This window comes from Notamacropus eugenii, chromosome 4 (genome assembly GCF_028372415.1).
Source record: "Notamacropus eugenii isolate mMacEug1 chromosome 4, mMacEug1.pri_v2, whole genome shotgun sequence".
In the NCBI taxonomy this organism is placed as follows: domain Eukaryota; kingdom Metazoa; phylum Chordata; class Mammalia; order Diprotodontia; family Macropodidae; genus Notamacropus; species Notamacropus eugenii.
Window position 1 is genome coordinate 56,494,151 of NC_092875.1, and position 26,835 is coordinate 56,520,985.

The window sequence follows — 26,835 nt, forward strand, 5'->3', positions numbered from 1 at the left end:
CATAACCCTCTGACCCAGTGCCTTAATAGAAAAAAACAAAAGGTACTTGGGACCCTCCTACAAAACAACTCCCCTAATCAAGCTTCCCACAATAGGCAGGCCCATCAATGTGTGGGAAAGATTCCAATCACATTAAAATAATTAAAAATACAAATTGTATTTCTAGTTCAAGGAACGCCTTGTAAAGACTCTTGTTTGATAGAGTCAAGATTCAATCAGAGGCACTTGATAATACTAAAACAAAAACAGCAGAAGATCCTATTTTGATTGCCATCACCCTCCACCTTTGCCAGGATCCTTGACCTTTCAATCTAAATGACCATGGATCCTGGGACAAATAGAGGCATTATACTTTGTGATACCAAATCCAGGTCATTTAAGTAGGTCACTTAGGCAACTTGTATCTGAATAGGCATTAACATTTCTGTAGTAAATACAACATAAAGACATCACAATTTTACATTTGCAGAGTACATTAACATAGCAACTCCTTACCAGGGTGGCCAAATGGCTTTTAAGCAAACACAAAGGTAAATGCATAACATAATATCATTCTTGGAGGAGACAGCCACCAACTCCTCCTTCCTCAATCCCAAACAGAAATGTCCAAGCAAAGCCCTCTTAGGGGTGTGGGGGTGTCCTCCCCACCTTGCACTCTTAGGTGTAAGCTCTAATGAAAATGCTCCAGCCCCCACTTCCTAGTCCTCAAGGGTGACTGGGCAACAAAACCATCAGGCTGGAGTCGTTGGTAAAATGGAATGAGGGATACGATGGATTAGAAGAACAAAAGAGACATGCATGGTTTACTGATAGGACAGCAAAATATTTGGGCCACAGAAGACTTTGGAAAGCAGTAGCCTTTAACCCATGTACTAGGCAGACTTTGGAAAGTACTGGGATAGGTGGAAGTAGTCAATAGGATGGGGTTCAGACTCTGGGAGCCTCCTTGAGCTCCCCTTGAATCTTCCCACTTAATCTGACCTTTCTAACTCAAATCTAATCTTCCCATTTGTTCAGGCAGTCTCAGGAAGCCCATGGGCTCTTCGTTATCACTATACTCAGGTTTCTGTTGCACTCCCTACCCTTGATCCCATGAAAGCCCCATTCCCCAGGCTGCTAACCACTCCCATCAAGATCCTCCCTAGAGTCTATCTGTATTCACCCCAGGGTACCCGTCATTCCCATACTGCCCCTATCAAGACCTCTGGATTGCCCCACTTGCTTCAGACCCAAGCCCTCCAATGTCTGATATCTCCTGCTTGCCTCCAGCTGTTTCCAACCCTTGACCAGTCATCTTCTCCTTGGACTTCTCCTCAAGACCCTCCCTAAACCCTTCCTCCCATCACCCTAGACTACCAAACCACCCCCAGATCCCTCCTATAGTCTTTTCTGTATTTAAGTTCCATCTCACCTCCATGAAGGATCTCAGGTTCAATCCAGCTCAGGGTCTGTCTAGCTGAGATTCTATCTGGCCTGCTTATGAATACAAGTGTTACAAATGCTTAGGCTCCTTAAGAGTCAACCTGAAGTAGACCAAACTTCAGATGCTAGATAAAGAATTGATCTCTAAAATGGGACCTGTTAGGGCAGGGACAGCTCCATGTCCAATCTCAGCAGGAAGTAGTTATGGAAGAAGACACCTTCACTCCTTACTCCAAGATTTTGGGCCTCATTTGCTGAAGGAGAATGATAGGGTGTTTGTGCTCAAGCCACACCCTATAATATTGTTTTATGTGCTCATTTTGTGTGATCCCCATTACACTGCTGCAAAGTTCTGTTGACACCAGTTGCCTAAGACATTGTATTACATGGTTATTTTCTGTTATCCTTGTTAAAGTTCTGTTAACACCAATTGCCCCACCAACCTATGTAATGAATATGAAAGATCTTGGGACCAGATGAAATAGCAATTTAAATGGAAAGATCTTTAGCATTCATTAAAATAGTCCCATATGATCTCCAGCAAGGCTCAGGCTTGTGAGTGTTTGTTTGTGAGAAGGCCCTAGCTGAGGCTCAAGCAGAAATTCAGAAAATTCAAGTATGCCCTTACTACCATTTCCTTGTACTCTAATCTGTTTCATGAACTCATTTAACTCATCTTTCTGTCCACTCAGAACCTTATGTACATAACAACAAAATTATTTCTATTTATGAATCCATTGATCTTTATTCCAAAGCTCTCCACTTTGCTTTACAACTCAGGCAACTGAATTTCCTCACCAGAATCTCATCTATGGTGATATTCTACCTCATATTTTACACATGGTGATTCTTTACTTTTTCAGAACCAAATTTGACACACACACACACACACACACACACACACAGAGAGAGAGAGAGAAGGGGAAAGAAAATATACTGAGAAGACAAGGCAGGGAAGAAATAGACAAGTTGACAAAGGGTAGAAAAAGATAATAGAGTGGATAAATGTAATGTGGGAAGATGAGGGCATCAAAATATGGCTAAATGTCTTACCTAAATTATTTTCAACCTGAGAAAGTTGCTTCTACAATGCAGTACTGATTCATAATTAATTTGTAAATGTCTTTATCATATGATGCTATGTGTAAAGAGTCAATGATAAAGTATATATCTATTATACAATGGCTAGTTTGTTAAACTCAAAGCAGATCATCACTGTATTGACCAGTGGGTGGGGATCTTTTTGGCCGCAGAATTTCACAAGTGTGTACCACTCCTAGAAGGTTATCATCTATGTCCATAGAAGACAAACCCTCATTGATCAAAATCCTGCCCCTGTTATGAATTGAAATGCACAAGGAATTTATATGTTCGTTGTTTGGAAGTATAGACTAGAATTTTGGTGTTGCTTATGGCTTGAGTTCAAAGAAAAAAAAGAAGTCCTGTGGGGATCAATGAGTAAGAGGAAAAGTAAGGAAATGGAAAAGATCAGAAGATGTGGGACAGAATATTATCTCTGGGGAGCAGATGCCAAAGGTAGCACTAAGGGTACAGACAAATATCTTCATTCTAGATATCAAACTCAAGTTTCCATGAGTCAAGGACACTGATGTTTTGCCTCATAGCTGCATAAACATTTTAGATAGGATTATAAAATGATAGGGTCATGTATTAACATTTGGAAGGTATCTTAAAGTCATGTAGCCTGCCACTATATACAGCTGAGGAAATTGATTCTCAGAAGTCACATAGTCAAGGTGACATACATGACTGTGCTGGGCACAAAGTGCTTAAAAAATATTTTTTTTTGTTTGATGAGTGGCAAAGACAGAAAACTACTGGAGATCCTCTACAGATGCACCCCTCTTTTAGGAACCCGGAAAGTTGTTCTTTTGCAGTTGAATTCTGTACTATTTGCACTATTTTCTATAGGGAAGAGCAGAGCAAGCATTAAACTCATTCCAGAACTTAAAGCAAGACTACCTGCATGCCTCAAGCAGTATGGCCAACATAGGGTAAGAATATGGAAGTCATTGGCTTGAGGAGGGAATGTGGATTCATGAAAAGAGAAATTCGCCCAATAAAACCAATTTCTACTGTTGAAAGGGTCTAAAAGTATGGATAGATTATCAGAGCATAGACAGGCTTAGAACATCAAATTTAAAAAATGTATGCATCCATAGAATACATAGTATCTAATCTACCTTACCTACTCCAACCATATGATTTTACAAGTAATGACACTGAGATCAGATGAGGAGGAAAAGTGACTGGTCCAAAGTCACAAAAATAGTCAGTAGCAAAGTTTGGACTAAAATTCAGATCTTCCAATTTAGTCTGTTGCAACACACTGTAACCATGAGGTCTAACAGTAACATGCATAAGAAAAGTGATTTTTATTACTGTTATACAAGATCCCTGAGAAATCCTACTCAATCCCGTTGCTTGCACCCCAATTCAAATTTTCAGCCCTTCCCCAATTTATGTATGTTAATAGTTTGTCTGATCCATTCTCACAACTTTCTCCTTGACAGTATACCTGGGAATTCTAATCCTTCCCCAATCTCCTATCTTCTTTCCTCCTGTTTGCTTATAGGAAATAGACAGTCACTTAATTAACTTTTAAGAGGATAGAATCCTTCTTTGACTTGCCTCTCCTCTAGCCCTGTGGATAGTCTAGCTCTCTGGGTGGTGCAGAACTTAGCCTATTAGACTTCTTCCAGCTTTGTAGAATCAGAATGCATGTGTGATGAGATGTAACCAAGGTCCTGGTTTCTGTTTTTGGGAACAGACCATGAACCCTTCTGTCCTTGTTAAGCATCACAATGGAAAATTATGTGCTGTTGATCAGAGTCTTCCTGGATGCTGGGACAGATTTATTTAAGAACATGGATCTATACTAACCTCTGACCCCTCCAACAGTAATGACAATAATAGCCAATTCTTTAAAGTAATTTAATGTTACCAAATATGTCTGCAAACATAGAAATATTTAATTCCAGTATAACCCGTGAAATATATAGGGCAGATGCTACCCTATATCATGGTGTCAGTGCAGAAAAGGGAATTAAATTGCCCGAGATCCCACAGATAGTCAGTAGGAGGACTGGGGTCAGAATTGAGTTTTCTTTACTCTATATCTAGGGCTCTTTCCACTTGCTCTACAAACTTTGGATCATGGTGAACTCTGGATTTTCAGTTACACTCAAAGCTAGAACAGATTGGACCAAAAGCTGGACTAGATTGGACTACAATTTGGATTTTGTTTGACTTGTCATTTTCCTCCTTGATATCGGAGGGAGAAAGAGTTACCTCCTGACCTTGCATTCCTTTCTTCCTTTCATCTTCTTTCCCTTTCTCTCATACTACTTACTGGTCACCACCAAGAGGCAATGTTTTACTGATCTTGCCTTTGTCCTGGATTATTGTCAGGAAGGAAGATACCAGCTCTCTCTCCACTGGAGAAAAGAGAAAAGACCTTAGGCATGAGAAGTGATATCTGAATGAGGTTCAAATGAACTGCCCCCTCTCTTAGAAGAGATGTTTTCCCTTGGGGCTGTGGCAGGTAGGGGGAATATTTGTGATTTCTAGAGTCACTGACAATCATCCCCACGAGTCCTCATTAGAGAAATCATACAATTGTCTTTCCGTTCCTGGAGCTTTACAATTCTCTGTGGAACAACAGAAAACCTTGGCAGAAAGCTTCCTAACAACGAAAGCTATACAACAATTAAATTGGCCATCTTATGGGACAGTAGGTTATACAGCAAGAGTGGAGATGCAATCTTCAAGGTCACTTCCCTTATTTCTATCAGTCAGAACAACCTGTATTTTGAACGTAGATCACAATTATCTGTTTTTGGCTGAAGGTAGAATCAGGATATACCACTCAGGTCTCTGCAGAAGTCTGTGTGTTTGCCATATCCCCTGGAAGCAAGATTTTCAATCCTATGCAGTTCTTGCTAACAGTTCTTGGAGCCAGTATCCAAGGAGAACATATCAGTGACAAATGCCCATGAATATTGGTCTGCACTGTTTTGTGAGGTAGTGAGATCCTTCTCATCAGAAGGGGACAAATAGGATTTAGACCTAAGTGATTGCTTGGAGATCATGTAGTAAAACTCCCAGGTTTTAAAAATGAGGAAAGTGGGACTAAGAAATGTTAAGGGACTTAACCAAGAATACTAACTAGTAAAAAATAGAAGTCATATTTAAAGCAAATCTTATTCAGAGACATATGTCTAACAGAGCTACATAGTTAGGATCTTGTACATTATACAATGGACACTTTCATCTGTAGGAAGCAGATCTAGAGGACTATTAGTGCCTCTTGTGGAGATAAGATTCTTTGGCTTCTTGATCCTAAGATGGTGATAGTGATAATAGATTGTACAGTGCCTTAAAGTTTGCAAAGTACTTTACAAATATCTCATTTAATCCTCACATCAACTCTGAGGTAGGTGCTATTATCCTGCAAATGATAAATGAGATAAGGAATGTAAAGTGCTTTGAAAACTGAAATCATTCTCTAAATTCTAGTTATTTATTATTATTGTTATTATCATAATGATCATTTTTCTTTTACAAGTGGATAAGCAGATATTGTGACACATGAAATCACTTTTTCAGGATCCCATGGTGAATAAGGGTCTGAAAGATGATGTGAACCAATATCTTCATAATGATAAGTACACTATTCAATCCATCAGACCTGCAAGCAAAATTTTATGCTTATACTTAAGAAAATAGTTTCCTTTAGTGCCTCGTCATATCAAATAACTGCACTAGATTTTTGAAGACTTTGCCAGCAAAACACAACTTTTGCTAGATTTTCTGGGGGGGCTTTGAGAAAACGTACATAGACAGACAAACGTGACTGTTGTCCAAGGACCAGATTAGTTAAAAACAAAAAGAATCAGGGACCAGTGAATGATTTTTCTTCTCAAAATAACTCATGAAGTCATTTATTAATGTCATAAGGAAATGGGCATCTAATTTGGTGGAGGGGCCATGCATAAGAAGATATCGACTATCTTTTCTCTGTTCCTCTTTTTTTCTTCTAAAATTTTATAGGACTTTGTAGTGTGTAATATGCTTTCCCATACATTATTTCATTTGATCTATAGAGAGGACTGAACAGTTTTGACAATCCTCATAATACATATGAAAATATTGACATTCGGAGTCATTAAGTGACTTACCCAAGGCACACAGATTATGACTCAGAAATTAAAACCAAGGTCTACTAATTCTACATTTAATCCTTATTTATAAAAAAAATAGATGCTGTAATAAAGCACATCATGGAAGACAAGATGGCAACATTATTGAAAGTCCATCAATCAATGCCATGAAGAACAGTCTGAGTGACAGTAAAAGAGATCATACAGCTAGGAAAACATTACCCTGAACTATAATCTTTGGCCTATCCTGACCTTCAGAGTTTGGATTTGAAGTCTCTGCCTCCTAGACTTTTGACCTTAAATATCAATGCCACATTCCAGGGCCAGGGACAGACCACATCAGTAAAAGGGGGATATTTTGCTAATAATTCTCCTTATGGCATCTTTTATATCCTTGTTCCTCATGCTGTAGATGAAGGGGTTCAGCATGGGGGTGATCACAGAATACATCACTGAGGCAAGTGAGGTCTTCCAGGAAGAGTGGGTAGCTGAGGAACTCAGATATACTCCAAATGCTGTGTCATAGAACAATGAAACCACAGAGAGGTGAGATCCACAGGTAGAAAAGGCTTTATATTTTCCCCTAGCAGATGGGATTCTCAATAAGGAGGAACATATCTGACCATAAGAGTAAAGGATCCCTATGAAGGGGACAAGAGTCAGCAGAACAGTTGCAGCATATGCAAAGATGTTATTGATGAGGGGATCAGAACAAGAGAGCTTTATAACCTGAGTAATATCACAGAAAAAATGAGGAAGTTCACGTTCAGTACAGAAGGAAAGCCACGTCATCAGTAAAGTGTGGAGAGTAGAGTTTAGAAGACTAACAGTCCATGAGATCAGAACCAGGAGGCCACAAATCCGTGGATTCATTATGGTGACATAGTGCAGAGGGTGACAGATGGCCACAAAACGGTCATAGGCCATCACAGTGAGGAGAAAGTTATCTAAAAGAATAAAAACCAGAAAGAAATACATTTGGGTAAGACATCCTGCAAACGAGATAATCTTACTGTGTGTTAGGATGTTCAGTAGCATCTTGGGGACTATAGTGGATACCAGACCAAGATCAACAAAGGACAGATTAGAAAGGAAGAAGTACATTGGTGTGTGGAGATGGGAGTCAGAGCCAATGGACAACATGATGATAAGGTTTCCAACCACAGTGACAATGTACATGCCGAGGAAGAGTCCAAAGAGAGGCACCTGCTGCTCTGGCTTCTCAGAAAGTCCCAGGAGGAGGAATTCTAATACATGTGTTTGGTTTTCTTGTCCCATGAATCTGGTGTATCTACAAGGATAAAGATGTGGTAAGAACCTAAAAAGAAAATACAAGCACTTCATACTTTTGGAATTGAAATAAAACTAGATTTGGACTCAGAAGGCTGAAATTTCAATTCCAGATCTACCACTGAATGCCTGTGTGATCTTAGGCAATTCACCTCCACTTTATCAGACTCAATTTCCTCATATGGAATATAAAGTCAGAGTAGGTCTAGTTTCTTTCCAGGTCTCACATGCCAGGGAACTCCACATGGAACTTATGAAATTATGAATGAAATGGTAAATCTCTTTAGAATGACAACATTCAGTGAAGTTAAAAATGCTCTGTGGGTTAAACATTAAATATAGAACAATAAAGAAAATGGAAGAACATAGAATGCAGAATTACTTTCAGTTCTGAAGTTTTTCCAATTCAACAAATAGTGGGATTGAATTGGGACCAAATATTTGTGCTTGATTTGCAAGAAGGTATAAACGTCTATAAAATAAAAACATTCAATTAATGAAAAAGAGAAAATTAATGAAATGGAGAAAGTATTTCCAATAGTTGTGACAGAAAAAAAGACATTTAAATATATAAGGAATTGATTTTTTGTTAAATCACAGAGGCAATTTGGTCAATGGATAAATGGTCAAAAGATATGAACAATTTTCCAAAGAAAAATACAAATCTATTCATTGAAATAATGCTCAATTTTGGTAAAAAAATTTAAAAAGATGCAAAAAGATGTTTTAAAGATATAACATCCATGAAATTGGGTGAAAATAATCAAAAGAAACAAAACCAACATGAATAATTTTGTGAGGAAATAGTGCACACATTCAATGCAGATGGAATTACAAAGTTCTAAAATCTCTTTGAGAAGAAATTTGACATTGAATATCGAAAAGTTAAAAATAAACACCCTTTGACCCAATAACTCCATTTTGGGGCTTTGTTGGGAAAAGATAAAATATTCATTACTTCAGAGATCATCATAGGAAAAATTAAATATAGAAGAAAGAAAACCATTGATGCAAGCCAGCAATATAGGAATGAATAGTCAGTTTGTTATACATTATTGTAGCTACAAAATGCAATGAAATCTTAAAGAATATGAAATACTATAATGTAGTGTATAAATAACAAATGATAACACCTAAATCTAGAACACTTTATAATTAAATATACTATAAGTATGAAGAATATAGAATATTATAAATTCAAGTATATTAAAGGTCACAGAAAGACCCTTATGAAATGATGCCAAGTGGCAGAGACAGAGCCATAAGCTAAGAACACAGCTTATGAACATTCAAAATGAAAAAGAATATAAAAGAATGGACAAAGAATTTTGATAAAAAGACTTTGAGCAAATGAATAAAAATTAAGTGTGATACATTACACACTGAAATTCATGATTTTAAATATAAATAGCTGCTAACCAAGTTTAGTTGCTTCGATTTTTATTTTATTTTTTAAAAAAAAATTTGTACAAGCAGAGATGAGCAAGTGTAAAACACTTGGCTGCTCTGATCAATACAATGACACAGGACAATTCCAAAGGACTAATGATGAAAAAGTGCTACAGAGAGAGAGAGAGAGAGAGAGAGAGAGAGAGAGAGAGAGAGAGAGAGAGAGAGAGAGAGAGAGGGAGGGAGGGAAGGAAAAAAAGGAGGGAGGGAAAACTGATGAACTGAGTACAAACTGAAGTATAATTTTCTCTATTTTCCTTGCTTTTTTTAAAAAAGTAATATGACTTGATATGAGATGTGTTAGCATGATTTCACAACTGCAGCCGATATAATATTGCTTGCCATCTCAGAGGCTGTGGGAAGAAGATCATTTGGACCTTGAAATTTAAAAAGAAATGAATGTTAAGAAAAATAAAAAATAGATCAAAATATTTTTTGAAATGTATGAACAGAACCAATTTTAATCTTCTGCAGAGGGATGGCAATTACGGGAGAGAGGGACAATGATACAGCAGGGAATTGGGGGATGGGGATCTTGCCCTGTAGTGAGAACAGTTCCAGAAATGAGAGATAAGAGGGCAAGTCATTTGGGGCCACTTCATCCACTGTCCCAAGACAAAAAATTAGACAGGTGGCAGGGGGAGGAGGTGAACCCAAGATCTAGGATTCGGTATTAGCAGTGCTGCAGTGTTTGTTCCAGGGGAACAAAGCAGGGCAAGGGTGATCTAAGCCAAAGCAATGGTCCTCAAACATTTTGGTCTCAGGAACCTTTTATGTTCTTAAAAGTTATTGAGGATGCTGAGAAAGAGTTTTTGTTTCACGTCCATTAATATTTATTCTGTTAGCAATTAAATTAATAAATATGCAAAATATTTAGTAATTCAATTATATACAGTAAACCCATTACAAGGCAGCTAGGTGGCAAAGTGGATAGAGTACCAGGTCTAGAGTCAGAAGGACCTGAGTCCAAATCTTGCCTCAGATACTTACCAGTTGGGTGTCCATGGGCAAGTCACTTAAGGCTATTTGCCTCAGTTTCCTCATCTGTGAAATGAGCTGGAGAGGGAAATGGCAAACCACTGTAGTATCTCTCAGAAGAAAGCCTCAAAAGGAGTCATGGAGATTCTGATACAACTGAAATGCCAGACACCAGCAAAAATCCGCTATATAACATAAATAAACAACATATTCTAATAAAAAATGACTATATTCTCCCAAATAAAAATTTTCTGGTTAAGAGGAATATTGCTTTACATCTTTTACAAATGTGAACTGTAAGTTAATTTTGTGTCAAGAGTGCAAAGGTCAATGTACTTATTCAAGGATAACTCATGAGATTGAAGAAAGTTATCTGACACTTTATATATTTCACCACTGATTTTACTTATTGTCAGGCATTCATATAAAAGACTTTCTTCTTCAATAATAAGTTGTTGCCAATACCAGATGAATATAAGCAAAACAGCCTGCCTAGCAACATCTGCAGATTTATCCATTTGTGAGACAAAATTACAATTCTACCTATGAGATACTACCTCAGTCTTCATATTTGGAGCTAAATCTTAATTCGTAGGTCATATGTACCTTGGAAAAGTTCTCTGATGTCATGAGAGAATGAGAAAGGCCAGCCATATCTTGGTATTATTATGTAAATATTTTTGACCTTTCAGACCTGGTGAAAGCATCCTGGGGATCTTCAGCCATATGCAGAACACACTTTGATAATCATTGGTCTAAAATAGGGGCAAAGTCCAAGAACTTGGGCATCTGAAAAGCTTTAACTCATACAAGAGAGATATTTTCGAATATGATTTGTTCAACATATATATTATACTGATATTTTCAGAAGATAGGAAGTAAAAGACCAATGTATGACATTACTGAAATGTAGGTTTTAACTCAAGATAAGGGGAAATCTCCCAACAATCAGATTTATGCAGAAATGCAATAGGATACTTGGGGAAGTAATAACCTTCCCTTTACTGAAGTTCTTTCAGAAGAGATTAGAAGTGACCAGTTATCCATGCAATCATAATTCATCCATTTTTTAAAATCCAGCATGTAAGGCTCAAAATCCTACTATCTTGAAGTATTTCATTCTCTCACTTTCTATATCCCATTGTGTTACAAGTGCTTTTGATGTTAGGTCCAAAACACCTACCATTCACCTATTCTTCTTTATTTCCATTGTAATGATCTTAGCATAAGCCCTTATTACGATCAATGTGTATACTCTTGAAACCTCTAGAGAAAACCTTTCAACATACTGAAAAACAGTTGTACAAATGGCATCCAGAAAAGAGTAGGGTTCCTTTCAGGGTTCTAGAGACAATGTCAATCTTCAAAGCCTTGGTAAGAAGTTCTGTTGCCATTTCATTAGCACAGCAACAACTTTGAGAAAGAGATATTGTGTTAATTTGAAATTTCTGGTATGTCATATTCACGGAGTAAATTCAGCACCATGAACAGGAATCTGATTGTTCCTATCCAATACCTCATAGTACCTCAGAATGGGAGAAGTGTTCAGTAGTCATTAAATTCAGTCTCTACTAAGACAAGAAATCCCTTTTATGACATCTAAGAATAAGAATTAGCAGTCTTCCACTTTAAGATCTCCTATAAGAATGAATATACAAACTCACAAATCAGTCCATCTATGGAAAACTCTAGAAAGGTTTTATTTATATCAGGACCAAGTCACAGTTTGCAATTTCGGAGTCATTCTCACAACTTTCTGTTTGATGGTAGAATTCCAATCCTCCACCAATCTCATATTTTCTTGTCCTCCATCTACATATAGAAAATAATCGTAAGTACTTCATTAACTTTTATAGATGATAGAATTCTTCTTTGACCCCTTTCTGCTCTGGACGCAGGCTTGTGGGCAATGCAAAGCTTAAGCTACAGAACCCCTCCAACCTTTGTAGAATCAGAATGATTTTATGGAAAGAATTAGCCATGATCCTAGTTATCAGTCTTGGGGAACAAGAAAGGAGAATTTCTGTTCTTCTGGGCATCACAATGGGTAATCCAATATATGTTATTGGTCATAGAGTCCCCTTGAACTTCTGAATTGGTCTGTTTAAGACATTTGTCTTCATTGGGCTCTGTTCCTTGGAGTATAATAACAATAACAGCTAAGATTTCTTTGGTGATTTAAGCGTACTAGACATTTCCACAAATATATATTAGACCATAATTAAAAAAAAAAAAAGAACTGTGCAATACATAGGACAAGTACCTCCCCATTTGATGGTATCAGTGCATAGATGGTAACTGAATTGAGTCAGTTTAGTGGTGTGATTTATAGAGCACTGATCCAGGAGTTAGGAGGCCTTGAATTCAAATGTGACCTCAGACACTGGCTATCTGTGTGATGCTAGGCAAGTCACTTAACAGCAATTACCTTTAAAAAAATGACAAACAAAAACCTCAAGGGAATTCAATTGTTCAAACTCATACAGGTAGTCAGTAGCAGAACTGGCTCTGTGTTTTTCCCCCACAACTTTCCCCATCCTTCCATCCTTGGGCCATGGTAGTGTTTGAACTTTGAGTAAGACCCAAAGGTGGATCAGATTGGCCTTGACTCTGGGTTAGATTGGACCTTGTTTTGGATTTTGTTGGGTTTTGCATCTTTCTGGATGTCTAAGGAAGAAAGCAGTATATAACTCTTGCCCTTGCCTCCCCTCCTTTTCCATTTTCTCTCCTTCTTTCATAGCATTTACTAGGCATCAGCAAGATTCTTTCTTTGATCAATCTTGGTTTTGTTTTATGCTATCGTCAGGAAGCAAGACACCAGTTTTCCCTCAGAGAAAAGGTAGAGAGATGACTTCATTTTTTGGGAGTGATGACACTGAGTGATTGCACTAGTGGATGAGAGAAAAGTAGACCACCTCTTATGCCAGAATGGATGGTTTCTCTGGGGACAGTAGCTGGTAGGGGAATATTTGTGATTACTAGAATCCTCATAACTCTTCATTAGCAAATTATGCAATTGTCTTTCCAATTCTGGAATATCTCAGCTCCCTATATGTCAACAGTGAACCCTGACAGAAAGCTTTCCAATACTGACAGCTGTCCAACATTGTAAATGGCTGTCCTATGGGATAGTAAGTTACTCAAAGCTGGTGATTTTCAAGACAATGTTAGGTGACTATTTATGTGGATTACTGTAAACAGTCATCATGATTTGAATTGGGCTTGAACTAGAGACACTCTGAAGGCCCTTTGGGCTCTTACTATTAAGAATCTACAAATCTATATATCACCTTCCCTGTAAAGGAATGAGGTCCCCTTACTATAAGTGCCCTAACAGAATCAAGGAATATTCATATGGGACAAACTTCTTATTGTGAAAATTGACCTGATTTTGGAGACAGATGAACTTGGTTCATATTCTAGTTTTGCTACTTATTAACTCTGAGCAAGATACTTCTATATTTTGGGCTTACATATGCATAGTTTGATAAATTTCCTTATCAATATAATGAGATAAATGGCTGAGTTCCCTTCCCAGAGTCATATCCTATAATCTGTAAGAGGTTCCTACTTAAGTGTATATTGGATTAGGTAACTTCTGATATCCCTTTCAGTTCTGAGTGTATGAATGCAGACTGCGCTGTCAATTATATAACTATTTGATAGATATATAATTGATGCATCTATATTTTAGAACAAATGTATCCCATAATAGTACCAAATATGGCCTTAACCAAATTTAAAGGTAATTAGAAAATATTTACCAAAAAATACAATAAAATATAGGTAATGTAACTGTGATTTTCTAAATCAATCTGTAGTCCACAGGAATATGTTGACACATTTTAGCAGGCCCCACTCCTATTTCAGTCTGACACTAATTGATCTTTACTGTCCTTTGTATTCTCCTTAGATGAATGACAGGTGCCACCTCTTATAATGGGATCATGCCCTATTACCCACCAAATCTCATCTCCCTCTATAGTCTAATTTCTGGACAACAAATGAAAACCAGTCACCCAAGTTTTCAAATGTCTCATACTTATATATGTGGAAATATTTCTTAATCCTAGGTCTTAAGCAGTGATATGGGGAGGCTGCTGTCTTAATGCAAGGAACTATACCCCAGAGAAAAGGTGGGGAGTGGAGTTATTACATATAAGAATTCATACACCCAGTTTTATTAGCAGGCCACACAGCCTAGGGTTCATGAAGACTACATAGCATAGAGGGCTACAGATAGCCACAAAATGGTCATAGACCATTACAGTGAGGAGAAATTTGTGCAAACCAGCAAAAACATAAAGAAGTGCAGCTGGGCATGAGAGACAGCATAGGGGATGGCATTGTTTTATGTCAAGATGCTCACCAATATCTTAGGGACTGTGGTGGATACCACATGGCTAAGTCCAAAGGACAGATTGGAGAGGAGGAAGTACATGGGGGTGTGGAGGTGAGAGCCAGAGACAATGGCCAACAATATGAGCAGGTTTCCAACTGTGGTGACCAAATAAATACCCAAGAGCAGTCTGGGTTCCTCTGAAAATCCCAGGAATATAAATTCAGTGAACTATTTGGTTTCCTGATACTATGGGGCTGATTTTTATGCTGGGAAAGAGAAGTGAGAAGAGCATGATGTGAAAATACAATTGTCCTTGTATATGAAATGGAAAGAACTCTGACTCTGACCAGATTCTTAGTTGGAATTTTGAGGTTCTTTTGCACTCTCTGCCACTTATTACCATTGTTTTCTTAGAAAAGTCACCATTTCCACATTCCAATCAATGCAAGATGAAGGATTTGGACCGAATGACCTCAAATATTATTGCCTGTTCAGACAGTCTTTGAAACTGGAAGAATCACGTTTAGAAATGTCAAGCTTATGAGCATTATCTCAAATTTGCTCAAAGTATCAAAGACCATTGAGCACTGGCATAAGGAAGGAGATACTGTGGGTAGGGCAAGTCCATTTGTGCAATCAACAGCATAGAGAGAGAACAGTGATCTGATATGACAGAAGGGTTAGGGCTGCCCATTCTTCAATTAGAATAGTAAATTGCTGAGAGATTGAAGGGACCTCAGAGGAAACATAGGAAAAAACTGTGCCACACAAACAATCCATTCCACGATATACTTTACATGTAAAGATCTAGCCTTCCTTTGAAGAGCCTCAGTGGGAACATATTCCACTCTGGAGTACCTCTCATTGTGAGGAACTTTTATACTGAGCCAAAATATATCTGTTTTCAGGTTTTACCCAAGGTCCCAATTCTACCCTCTGAATCCTTCCAGAACAAATCCCATTTCTCTCTCATACACATCCCATTAAGTATGTGGAGATAGTTATGTCATCCCCCCATGTTTCCTCTTCTCTAGACTAAGAAAGCTTAGTTCCTTCAATTGATCCCCATAGGGACTTCACCATCCTTCTTGTTATAACTTGGAACCTTTCTAGATTATCAATGTCCTTTCTCACTTGTGATATTTAGAACAGAACATAAAATTTCAAATGCGTTGTGAACATGACTGAGGACAGTGGGATGATCTTTTCTTAGCTAAACTAGAATTGTGTGTGTTTGTCCTTCATTTTCGAAGATGACCATGGCATCAAGGAAATGATGATATGACTTGCAGTTGACTTTGATTTGAGTGAGGGAAGGCTGTGCAAGGTCACCAGTCTCACTTTCTCCTCCAGAGCCATCTGGGTCCAGTGGCCTGATATTCATCAGGACAACTGAAAATGGCCCAGGATGCAATGGGAGACCCTGACCCTTTTTAAGCCCTTTTTAGGACAGGGTCTCACTTTGACTGGGGTAATGCCCATTCAGTGAATAGGCCTCTTTAAAAGGTGAGTCAAGGGATGGCCCTCCTCAACTCATGTATAAAGGTAGTTTGTATCTGATCCATTCTCACAACTCCTCTTTGACAGCATACTTAGGATTCCACTCTTCCCCCAATTTCCCATCTGCTTTTCCTTCATTTGCTTATAGAAAACCAACAGTCACCTCATTAACTTTTAAGGGGACAGAATCCCTCTTTGACTTGTCTCTTCTCTAGCCCTTTAGGGAGTCCAGCTCTCTGGGTAATGCAGAGTTTAGCCTACTAGACATCTCCCAGCTTTGTAGAATCAGAATGCTTGTGTGATAAGATCTAACCAAGATCTTGGTTTCTGTCTTTGGGAACAGAGCATGAGCCCCTCCGTTTTTGTTAGGCATCACAGTGGAAAATTCTTATGTGCTGTTGTTCAAAGTCTTCCTGGACATTGGGAGAGATTTATTTAAGAACATGGATCTATACTAGCCTCTGATCCTTCCTACAGTAATGACAATAACAACAAATTCTTTAAAGTAACTTAAGGTTATCAAATATTTCTGCAAACATAGAAATACTTAATTCCAGTATATCCTGAGAAAGAAAGACATAGGGCAGTATTATCTTATTTCATGATGTCAGTGCAGAGAAGAGAATTAAATTGCCCAAGATTGAATCTAGGGCTCTTTCCACTTGCTCTCCTAACTTTGGTTCACGGTGAAATTTGGACTTTCAGCTAGACTCAGAAATAGACCAGACTGGACCAGACTCTGGACTAGATTGGACTCTGATTTGGATTTTTTGGCTTATCATTTTCTTCCTGGATTTCTGAGGAAGAAAGGGTTACCTCCTGACCTCCTTTTCCTTTCATTTTCTTTCCCTTTCTCTCATAGTACTTACTGGCTATCACCAAGAAGCAAAGTTGGATTGATCTTGCTTTTGCCTTGGATTGTTTTCAGGAAGGAAGACACCAGCTCTCTCTCCACTGTAGAAAAGAGGGATGGCCTCAGGCATGTGGAGTGATGTCTGAGTGAGGTACAGATAGAAGGTCTCCTGTCTTGGAACAGCCGGTTTCCCTAGGGGAAGTGGCAGGTAGGGGAATATTTGTGATTTCTAAAGTCAGGGAGATTCATCCCCATGATTCCTCATTAGACAAATCATAAAATTGTCTTTCCATTCCTGGAGCATCTCAGTTCTCTGCGGGACAATAGACAACCTTGGCAGAAAGCTTCCTAACAATGAAAGCTATACAACCATGTGGCTAAATGTAACTATGATCCTCTTCAGAGTTCTAAGGATAATACTGCTATGAAGGGAATGCCTTCCTAATCCTCAGTATTTCCTGATTCTGAACACCCAGTGAGATGCTTCTTATTTAAACAAAATCAGTCACCATAACACCATTAATTCTTTTGTAAAAGGTTATCCTTTTTCATTAAAAATCTGTCTTCTCTTTAGCCATATCCCCACAACACAATTAAACAGCAAAGAAAAACAAAACACCTGTTGCTTTTATGTATCATCAACCAAAGGAAATTTCATCATTGGCCATGTTGAAAAATTTATTTCTCACTCTGTACTTCAAGTCTTTTTCTTTTCTGTTAGGACATAAGCTCCATATATCATCCTTAGTCCTTGGAATCATCATCATCACAAAGTTCTGGCTTCCTAATTCTTTCAAAATCTTATGTCTTTACCTTTTTGGCATTGTATAAATTGTTTCCCTGATTCTTTTCACTTCCCGCTGTCTCAGGTCTTGTAAGTTCTTAACAAGGTTTCTCTGAAACCATCTCCTTCATTCTTCATTACAGTACAGCAGTGTTCTGTCACATTCATATACCATAACTTGCTCAGTCATTTCCTACTTTATTGGCATCCCCTCAAATGACTGTTCTTTGCCACTCAAAGGCTATAAATATTTTGTACATCCTGAGAGTTTGTTTTGATTAAGTTTGATCTCTCTCTTAATCTACCCTTCCTCTAATTTCCCCTACACCAGTTTCCCTTCTTTATCCTGATGGGTGAAATGTTTTTTTTGTGTGTCCAACACTTTTTGTGTTTATATGCATTCTTTCCTCCTTTGACCACTTCAAATGAGAGTCAGGTTCAAGTGTTGACTCACCCCCCCTTGTCTGCAACGATTTCAACTTGTGCATTCTGAAGATATGAGATAATTTTCCCAAATATTCTTTTTCTTTCCTCCCCCTACTGTATTCCTCTTCACCTGTATTTCCACTCTTCTCTTAAGACCAACAAAACATAATGGACTCACTCCCAGGCCTTCTCTCTATTTTGGCTTTGACTCCTGATGATCCTATGGTTCAATGGGGAAAAATGTATCATTTCCCAATATGGGAATGCAAGCAGTTTATTCTTGCTTAGTCCTCTACCATTGTTCATTTAGTTTTAGATTTTTATGTTTCTCCCCACTCCTGTGTTAGAACTCCAAGTTTTCTATACAACTCTTGCCTTTTCATCTGGATTGTTTGGAAGTCCTCTAGTTCATTAAACTCTGCTGAAAACTGGGATCAAAGAAGGGACCTTTAGATCTTCATTCTAACACTCTCCCAACTAAACTATTTTGGTATAGGGGCAGCTAGGTGGTACAGTGGATAGAGCACCAGTGCAGGAGTCAGGAGGACCTGAGTTCAAATTTCACCTCAGACACTTGACACTCACTAGTTGTGTGACCTTGGGCAAGTCACTTAACCCCAATTGCCTCATCCTGGGTCATCTCCAGTCATCCTGTTGAATATGTGGTCACTGAATTCAGATGACTTGGGGAGGAGATGTGAGGCTGGTGACCTGCACAGCCCTCCCTCACTCAAAACAAAGTCAAGTGCAAGTCATGTCTTTTTCGGCAATGAAGGATGAACGCACATTTCATTAAAAGTTCATTCCCGCCCCCAGGGCATTATGGTCAGTTTTGCTGTGTTAGTTACTCCTGGCTGTGAGCCTAGATCTTTTGCAATCCAAAATGTCATATTCCATCATCTCTACTTGTCTCTGGTGCTGGATGTTAAACCATGTGTGAACCTCACTGTGGTTCCTCACTACTTGAATTCTTTCCTTTTGACTGCTTTCAGAATGTTTTTTAAACCTTGAAGCTCTGGATTATGTCTGTATTACTCCTGGGAGCTTTCATTTCAGGTCTTCTTTCAGAAGATTACGAGTTGATTCCTTCTATTTCTACTTTGCCCTTTGGTTCTAAGAAATCTGGGCTGTTTTCTTTAAGGATTTCCATAATGTTAGGTCTAGGTGTGATCCTGCAGTATTCCACTGGGTCTTACTTTTTTTCTCCTCATTCTTTTCCAGCAAGTTATTTTTTGCTGTGAGATACCTTTCCTCTTTTCTTATTTTCAGTCTCTTGGAAAATACTCTGCCTTCTATTATTTTTATCTCACAGAGTCGTTAGCTGATAGTTGGTCCATTCTAATTTTCAGGGAGTTTGTTGTTTGAGCAGGCTTTTATACTTCTTTTCTCAAACTATCAATTTCCTTTCTATTTCTTTCTTCCATAGTTCTCATTTCTTTTCCATTTTTTCTCTGGAAATTACATTTAATTTATAAAAATATTTTAATTCCTTTTAACACTCTTGTTTGATATCTCTCAATAATTTCTAGTTGACCATATGCCCAAGATATATTTTTTCTTTGAAACTTTGCATGTATATATTTTTGGAGGTATTCTCTTTTTCTGTGTTTGTGTCTTGAGTGTCCAGAGAGCTAGGAATATTACATTCCAGAAGACAAAGGAACTGGGATAACAACCAAGAACCACCTTCCTGTGAAAATGAGTGGAATCCTTTAGGGAAAAATATTGGTATTTAATGACATAAAGGACTTTCAAGAATTCCTGATGAAAAGACAAAAGCTGAACAGAAAATTTGATCTTTAAATACAAAACTTAATACAAGCACAAAAAGATAAACAGAAAAGATTAAAATATAAGGAATTATAAAGTGTTAAATTGTTTATATTTTTACAAAGGAAGGTCAGAGGTGGAAACTTTAAAAATTTTATCATTATTGGGACAATTAGAAGGAGTATACATAAAAAGAGGGTGCTAGTGTGAGTTAACTATAATGGAATGATATTAAAAGAAAACAAAAACAAATTAAGTGTGAGAAAGATTGTACCAGGAGAAGAGGTAAGGGACAAATTATCTCATGCAAAAGAGGCCCCAATAAGTACTACAGTTGTGCTGAAGATATGGGGAAATACACAGTAATCGTAACTCCAAATGTAAATGGGATAAATTCACCCATAAAACAGAAATGAGCAGAATGGATTAAAAAATCAAATTCTGCAATACGCTGTTTAGTAGAAACACGTTCTAAGTTCAGAGACACATACAGAGCAAATAAGAGGAGCTGGAGTAGAACACACTATATACTTCACCTGGAGTAAAAAAGGCAGAAGTAAAAATCAAGATCTTGGGAAAGAGAAAGCAAAAATGGATCAAATTTTAAAAGATAAGGAAAGAAACTCTATCTTACTAAAAAGAACAACAGACAATGAAGTAATATCAATAATAAACATATATCCACCAAAATTTTAAAGGAGAAGTTAAATGAATTACTGGAAGAAAGAGACAATAAATGTATCCTAATGGGGGCCTCAACTTTTCTGTCTTGGAATTAGATGATTCTAAAAAAAAATAAGCAAGAAATACATTAAAGAGACGAATAGAAATTTAGAAAAGTTATCTATGATAGAAATCATTTGATTGCATAGGTAAATCTTCAGAGAAATAGATTTGTATCATTTCAAATAAATTCAAATTCAACAAACATTTAGTAAAAATGCTACTACATGCAAGGCACTGTTCTAGGTGCTTGGAGATAGACAGAAACAAAGTCTTTTCTTCAGGAACTCAGATTTTATAGGGAAGATACAACATATATAGGTAAATACATAGCATATACAAAGTAATGCAGTGTTTGTTAGCTACTATTAATGACTAAGACTCTTCATTTTCACATTGTTCACCTAGTCCAGAAATTCTAATCCTACTTCTTTGAATGCCAGCATTTTCCTTCTGGAATTCATGCCTGCAATGAGCTGGAATAATGAAAATATATTTACAATATAGACCACAAAAGAATTTATTTTTCATCAATAACCGAGACACAAATAATGACTATGCATGCTAACTTCACAAGCCCTTGAGCTAATTGTCTCCACACTATTACTAAGAATTAAAGGAATCAAATTTATTGTTGTTGGTCTAAAGTCCTAAGCCTAATAGCTTAATTTTAGACTTAACCTCAGATGTTCCCCTACCAACAATGTATGATTTAATGACTCTGATATTAAGCTTACAAACCTTTTGACTATAGGAAATTTCCACTAAGAGTAGGGACATTGCAGGGAAACAATATCTCCCCAACTTCATGTCACTTCCAGGCAGGAGTAGATTGTCAACTTGCATTCAGTCAGGCTTAAAGTCTGCCAGTTGTCAATGGGGAAATTGAGTCAGGACAATCCTACCTCAGTCCAGGCTTAACAGCTGCTCTCCCACTCTTCCCATGAGATCACCTTTTACAGTTCATGCCAGCATCTCACAGGCTTACTGGCATCATGGATTGGAGGCTCAGACTGCCCTTCTTGCTTCTGAGTTAGACTCAGAAGAACACTCAGTTAATAGACCTATAGAATTTAAAATAGCAAGTTCCAATAACCAGGTTTCAGATATGACTATAATTTCACATTGGCTAAGGACATCTTTTGAGGCAAGTCTTAAGTGGCTTCTATGCCTTTCTAAACATGTTCTAGTTCCTGGTTAAATAACAATCGTAAAATCAAATTTACCATTAAAACCTTTACTTTTCCATCAATGCCAAATTTTACCTGAGATTACCTGCCTCTAGGAAACTTAGACTAAAATTCTTTCCTCCAAGCTAAAGATGTTTCTGATTTAGTCTCAATTGTTTTAATACTAATTGCTTTCACATCACTTTGTAACGTGTCCAATTTTTCTCCTCACTTCTCCCCTCCCCCATCCCCTAACACCTTGCATTCTGATTACCCCTTCCCTCAATGTACCATCTCTTCTATCACACTCCACCCTTCCCTTATCTCCATCTTCTCTCTTTTCTTGTAGGGTAAGATAAATTTCTATACCCCATTACCTGTGTTTCTTATTTCCCAGTTATAGGCAATAATAATTCTCAACATTTGTTTCTAATACTTTGAATTCCAACTTCTCTCCCTCCCTCCTTTCTTACCCATCCCCACTGAGAAGGCAAGCACTTCAATATGTGTTGTTTTGCAAAAGACTTCCATAATAATCATGTTGTGTAATGCTAACTATATTGTCCTCTATCCCAATCTATCCAACCTTGTTTTTTTATTCCCTCATTTGACCTTGTCCCTTCCCAAAAGTGTTTATTTCTAGTGACTCCCCTCACCCCACTTGTTGTCTCCTCCCCTACTTTCCTGTAATATAAGATAGATTTTTCATACCAAATTTAGTTAGCATGTTATTCCCTCCTTAAGTCATATGTGGAGAGAGTATCTTCACTTTTCCTCTCTCCCTTTCTCTCTTTTCTCCTCCATTGAACAAGATTTTCTTATCTCTTTTATGAGTTATAGTCCACCCCATTCCATTTCTCCTTTTTTCCTCCCAGTATTTTCCTCCCTCACCCCTTAATTTTTATTTTATTTTTGTTTTTTTATGGATATCATGTCTTCTGATTCAACACAACCTGTACTCTCTGTCTATGTGTGTGTGTGTGTGTGTGTGTGTGTGTGTGTGTGTGTGTGTGTGAAATCCCTCCACCTACTCAAATACTGAGAAAAGTCTCAAGAGTTACAAATATTTTCTTTCCATGTAGGAATGTAAACAGTTCAACTTTAGTAAGTCCTTTATGATTTCTCTTTTCTGTTTACCTTTTCATGCTTCTCTTGATTCTTGTATTTGAAAGTCAAATTTTTTCTTCAGTTCTAGTCTTTTAATCATAAATGCTTGAAAGTCCTCTATGTCATTGAATGATCATTTATTTCCTTGAAGTATCATACTCAGTTTTGCTGGGGAGGTGATTCTTGGTTTTAATTCCAGTTCCTTTGACTTCTGGAATATCCTGCTCCAAGCCCTTCAATCCCTTAATGTTGAAGCTGCCAGGTCTTGTGTTATCCTGATGGTATTTCCACAATACTCAAATTGTTTCTTTCTAGCTACTTGCAGTGTTTTCTCCTTAACGTGGGAACTCTGAAATTTGGCCATAATATTCCTAGGAGTTTCTCTCTTTCGGTTTCTTTCAGGAGGTGATTGGTGGATTCTTTCAACATTTCTTTTGCCCTCTGGTTCTAGAATATCAGGACAGTTTTCCTTGACAATTTCATGGAAGATAATGTCTAGGCTCTTTTTTTGATCACGGCTTTCAGGTAGTCCCATAGTTTTTAAATTGTCTCTCCTGGATCTTTTTTCCAGGTCAGTTGTTTTTACAATGAGATGTTTCACATTATCTTCTATTTTTTTCAAACTTTTGATTTGTTTTTTAACTCCTTGTTTTATGTCATAGTCATTAGCTTCCCTGAACTCAATTCTCTCTTTTAAAGAACTATTTTGATCAGTGAGTTTTTGAACCTTCTCCTCCATTTGGCTAATTCTGCTTTTTAAAACCTCCTTCTCCTCATTGACTTTTTTGGACCCCTTTATCCAATTCAGTTAGCCTCTTTTTAACGTGTTATTTTCCTCAGCATTTTTTTGGTTCTCCTTTAGCAAGCCACTAACTCTCTTTTCAAGCTCTTCTATTGCCTGAGTCCAGTTTAAGTACACTTTTGAAGCTCTGGAGCCAGGGGCTTTGACTTCCTGTGACAGTATACCCTGTTCTTCCTCATCTGAAAGGATATGAAGAGACAATTGTTCACCAAGAAAGTAACTTTCTATGGTCTTATTTTTTTCCCTTTTCTGGGCATTTTCCCAGCCAGTTACTTGACTTCTGAACCCTTTGTCAAGAGGATGGTCCTATTGTCCCTTTTCTCCCCAGTATGGTGTTCAAAGCCGAGATTGGACTCAGCTGCTCAATTCCCCCTGGGGGCTTTGGGTGGGGATGGGACCATCACTGATGGCTGAGGTTTAGATCAACTGCTCCCTACTGCCAGAAGCTCTAAGCTGAACTGCCTGGACAATGGACTCAGGTTGCCTCCAGGCTACCATAGCTGCCTGCAGTCTTCTGCTACTGTTGCTGCCATCAGGAACCCTGTTTCCCTCTTGCCTTGCTGGGAAAGCCCTCCCACACTGACATTTGGAGTTTCTTTGTGTCTTGTGGGTTGAGGGATATGGGACCCTCCTTATTGGGAATTCTGACCCAGAAATCTGTTCAGGTCCTTTTCCTTCCAGTGCTGTGTTGCCAGAGCTCGGCTCAGCTCTGCTCAGTGTCCCGAGAGATAGATTTTTCCTGTAGGCCTTCCAGGTTACCTTTGGCTGGAAACCTCTTTCACTCTGTTGTTCTGTGGCTTCTGCTGCTCTAAAATTTATTGAGTCATTTTTTACAGGTATTTTGTGGGCTGTGAAGGAATTGCTAGAATATATGTGTCTTTCTACTCCACCATCTTGGCTCTGCCCCTGAGTATACCTACCTCTTGACAAAGGACTCGAAAGTCAAGTAACTGGCTTGGAAAATGCCCAAAAAACAGAAAAAATAAGACAATAGAAGACTACTTTCTTGGTGAACAGGTATTTTCTTCCATCCTTTCAGATGAGGAAGAACAATGCATACCATCACAGGAAAACATAAAAGTCAAAGCCTGTGCATCAAATCCCTCCAAAATAAATATACAATAGTTTCAGGCTGTGGAAGAGCTCAAAAAGGATTTTGAAAATCAAGTAAGAGAGGTGGAGGAAAAATTAGGAAGAGAAATGAGAGTGATGGAAGAAAATCATGAAAAACAAGTCAACTGCTTGCTAAAGGAGACCCAAAAAAATGCTGAAGAAAATGGCACCTTTAAAAATAGGCTAACTCAATCAGGAAAAGAGGTCTAAAAAGCCAATTAGGAGAACAATGCTCTAAAAAACAGAATTAGCCAAATGGAAAAAAAGGTTAAAAAACTCACTGGAGAAAATAGTTCTTTAAAAATTAGAATGAAGCAGATGGAAGCTAACAACTTTATGAGAAACCAAGAAATTACAAAACCAAACCAAAAGAATGAAAAAATAGAAGATAATATGAAACATCTCATTGGAAAAATAACTGACCTGAAAAATAGATCCAAGAGAGAAAACTTTAAAAAATTATGGGACTACCTGAAAGCCATGATCAACCAAAGAGCCTAAACATCATCTTTCATGAAATTATCAAGGAAAACTGCCATGATATTCTAGAAGCAGAGGGCAAAATAAATATTGAAAGAATCTACTGATCACCTCCTAAAAGATACAAAAAGAGAAACTTCTAGGAATATTGTAGAGTTCCCAGGTCAAGGAGAAAATATTGCAAGCAACTAGAAAGAAACAATTTGAGTATTGTGAAAATAATATCAGGATAACAGAAGACTACATAAAGGGATTAAAGAGCTTAGAATATGATATTCCAGAAGTCAAAAGAACTAGTATTAAAACCAAGAATCACCTAGCCAGAAAAACTGAGTATAATACTTCAGGGCAAAAATGGTCATTCAATGAAATAGAGAACTTTCAAACATTCTTGATGAAAAGACCAGAGCTGAAAAGAAGATTTGACTTTCAAACACAAGAATCAAGAGAGACATGAAATGGGACACAGGAAAGAGAAATCACAAGGGACTTACTAAAGTTGAACTGTTTACATTCCTACTTGGAAAGGTAATATTTGTAACTCTTGAAACTTTTCTCAGTATCTGGGTAGTTAGTAGGATTATACATACACACACACACAAACACACACACACACATGCTTGCGCACACACACACATATATATGTATAGAGAGAGAGAGAGAGATACAGAGAGATACAGAGGCAAAGAGACAGAGAGATAGATACCACAGGATGAATTGAATAAGAAGGGATAATATCTAAAAAATAAAATTAAGGGGTGAAAGAAGAATATAGTGGGAGGAGAAAGAGAGAAATGGAATGGGGCAAATTATCTCTCATAGAAGGGGCAAGAAAAAGCTTTTCCAATGGCGGGGAAAAGGGGGGAGATGAGAGGGAAAAACATCACATTTGGCTCAAGGAAGGAATAACAGTCACACTCAATTTGATATGAAAATCCATCTTACACTACAGGAAAGTAAGGGAGAAGTGGATAAGTAGAGTGGGGGGGGGATGATGGAAGGGAGGGCAAATGGGAGGAGGGAGCAATTAGAAGCAAACACTCTTTGGGAGGGACAAGGTCAAAAGAGAGAATAGAAGAAATGAGGGGCAGGATAAGATGGAGGGAAATATAATTTGTCTTATACAACATGACTATTATGGAAGTCATTTGCAAAACTACACATATATAGCATATATTGAATTGCTTGCCTTCTCATTGAGGATGGGTGGGTAGGGAAGAAAGAAGAGAAGTTGGAACTCAAAAATTTAGGAACCAATGTTGAGAATTATTTTTGCATACAACTGGGAGACAAGAAATACAGCTAATTAGGTATGGAAATTTATCTTTCCCTACAGGACAAGAGAGAAATGAGGATAAGGGAAGGGAGCAATGTCAGAAGGGAGGGCATGTTGGTGGAAGGGCCAATCAGAATGTAAGGCATTTTGGGGTGTGGGGAGGGGAGA

At 37.8% G+C, this 26,835-nt stretch overlaps 1 protein-coding gene across 3 annotated transcripts; it reads right to left on the reverse strand.

Annotated features, from left to right (window-relative positions):
* Positions 1-6,944: 6,944 nt before the first annotated feature.
* On the reverse strand, positions 6,945-15,146 carry LOC140498122 (olfactory receptor 7A10-like). 3 transcript variants are annotated; one of them, XM_072599408.1, is made up of 3 exons: positions 14,894-15,146; positions 8,015-8,024; positions 6,945-7,852 (listed from the first exon to the last, which is right to left on the reverse strand). In XM_072599408.1, exons 1-3 carry the CDS (start codon positions 15,065-15,067, stop codon positions 6,945-6,947), a joined length of 1,092 nt encoding a protein of 363 aa, XP_072455509.1. In that variant the 5' UTR covers positions 15,068-15,146. The 3 variants fall into 3 exon arrangements, with proteins under 3 accessions (XP_072455509.1, XP_072455511.1, XP_072455510.1); XM_072599410.1 differs by lacking the exons at positions 8,015-8,024; positions 14,894-15,146 and adding an exon at positions 14,570-14,580 and having other exon boundaries at positions 6,945-7,887; XM_072599409.1 differs by lacking the exons at positions 8,015-8,024; positions 14,894-15,146 and having other exon boundaries at positions 6,945-7,975.
* Positions 15,147-26,835: the final 11,689 nt, after the last annotated feature.